At 50.5% G+C, this 1,181-nt stretch overlaps 1 protein-coding gene across 1 annotated transcript in view; it reads left to right on the top strand.

Moving 5' to 3' along the window:
• The window catches only part of LOC119587851, a gene marked incomplete at its 3' end in the record, with an annotated part of 46,176 nt that extends 44,995 nt beyond the window's left edge, over window positions 1–1,181 (top strand). The window contains 1 exon segment of the mRNA XM_037936555.1: window positions 1–1,181. Within this exon segment, the coding sequence (XP_037792483.1) occupies window positions 1–431 (431 nt within the window).

The following is a 1,181-nucleotide window of genomic DNA, read 5'->3' as shown; positions in this document are numbered from 1 at the left end:
GTGACCCCACGGTGTACAGACGCGACCCCGAGGGCATCGCCGCCACCACCATCTCCAACCCGTACGTCGTGGAGCCTCGCAACGGCCACGCTCAGGGCAACAGCCACGGCCGCCAGGGAAGAACCAGGAGCTCCGGCAGAGGCGGCGGCGGCCTCCACCAAAACTCGAACGGGGTCAAAATGACGGGGCTGAGCGGCCAGCCCTACATGGTCACCGGCAACGGGACCAACGGCCACATCAGCCACAGGAACGGCGTGGTGGCCTTCGACCCAAACAGGGCGCCCGGGAGGTCCTCGCTGAGAAGACCGAAGCCCCAGCCCTCCGAGGACACCACGGACTCGTCCCTGGGCATCGAGAACCTGGCCTTCAAGCAGTCGAGTCCCACGCCCAAAAAGAAGGTCCGGATCCACACCCAGTCCACGCCCGTGTGAAGGGCCGTCGCCAGCCACCTCTGCCGTTCTCGCGATGAGCTGCTGTGCCGACGAGTGCTGCGAGTTGCAAAGTGTAATAAACTGTTATAAAAGTGACGTGTCTGAACGAGAACAAGAAACACCTGGAGAACAGTGTGATGACATCAGGTGGGTTGTACTTTCTCGAAGTGAAATTACTTAAACTTTAGGTTGTAAACACCTATACAAGTTCTCGTAGACCCAACTTGTTGGAAAATAGGATAAACAAAGAAAATTATTTTTATAATGTTAGCATACGGAGATTTGACGCCATTATATTAAGTGGTGTAATATCCAATTGCTTCGCGTACACCTGTCGCTCAATTACAAAACAAGAAAAAGTAGCAGAAATTCATGACTGCCAGCAGCGTGTCCTCTGTCATGTATAGTTGTCAGTTTTTATGGCAACAATGGCAACGGAAATACAAATTGCCCAGTGCTAATTGTCTGTGTGAGTGATGTGATCTGGAAGATATCCTCTTGCGTAGTGCTAATTTCAAACACAATGCCCAGTGTGGTCGTTAGGTGATTCCCTCTCCCAGTGCAGTCTAGAGCGAGCGACAAAAGTGGGATGAGTCTTTGTTGAATGATTAGGTAAATTTATGATGGATAACGAACACTAGTTCTGAAAAGGGGGGATTCTATCTTTTTGGTTCAGTCCAATCAAAAAGACCGTAATGTGAATTAAACGTTTGCACGTTTAATAGTTAAATACGGGCAAATTCATTCGCG

This window comes from Penaeus monodon, chromosome 23, assembly GCF_015228065.2.
Source record: "Penaeus monodon isolate SGIC_2016 chromosome 23, NSTDA_Pmon_1, whole genome shotgun sequence".
NCBI classification, from domain to species: Eukaryota; Metazoa; Arthropoda; class Malacostraca; order Decapoda; family Penaeidae; genus Penaeus; species Penaeus monodon.
This window is presented reverse-complemented; position numbering and strand designations above follow the sequence as displayed.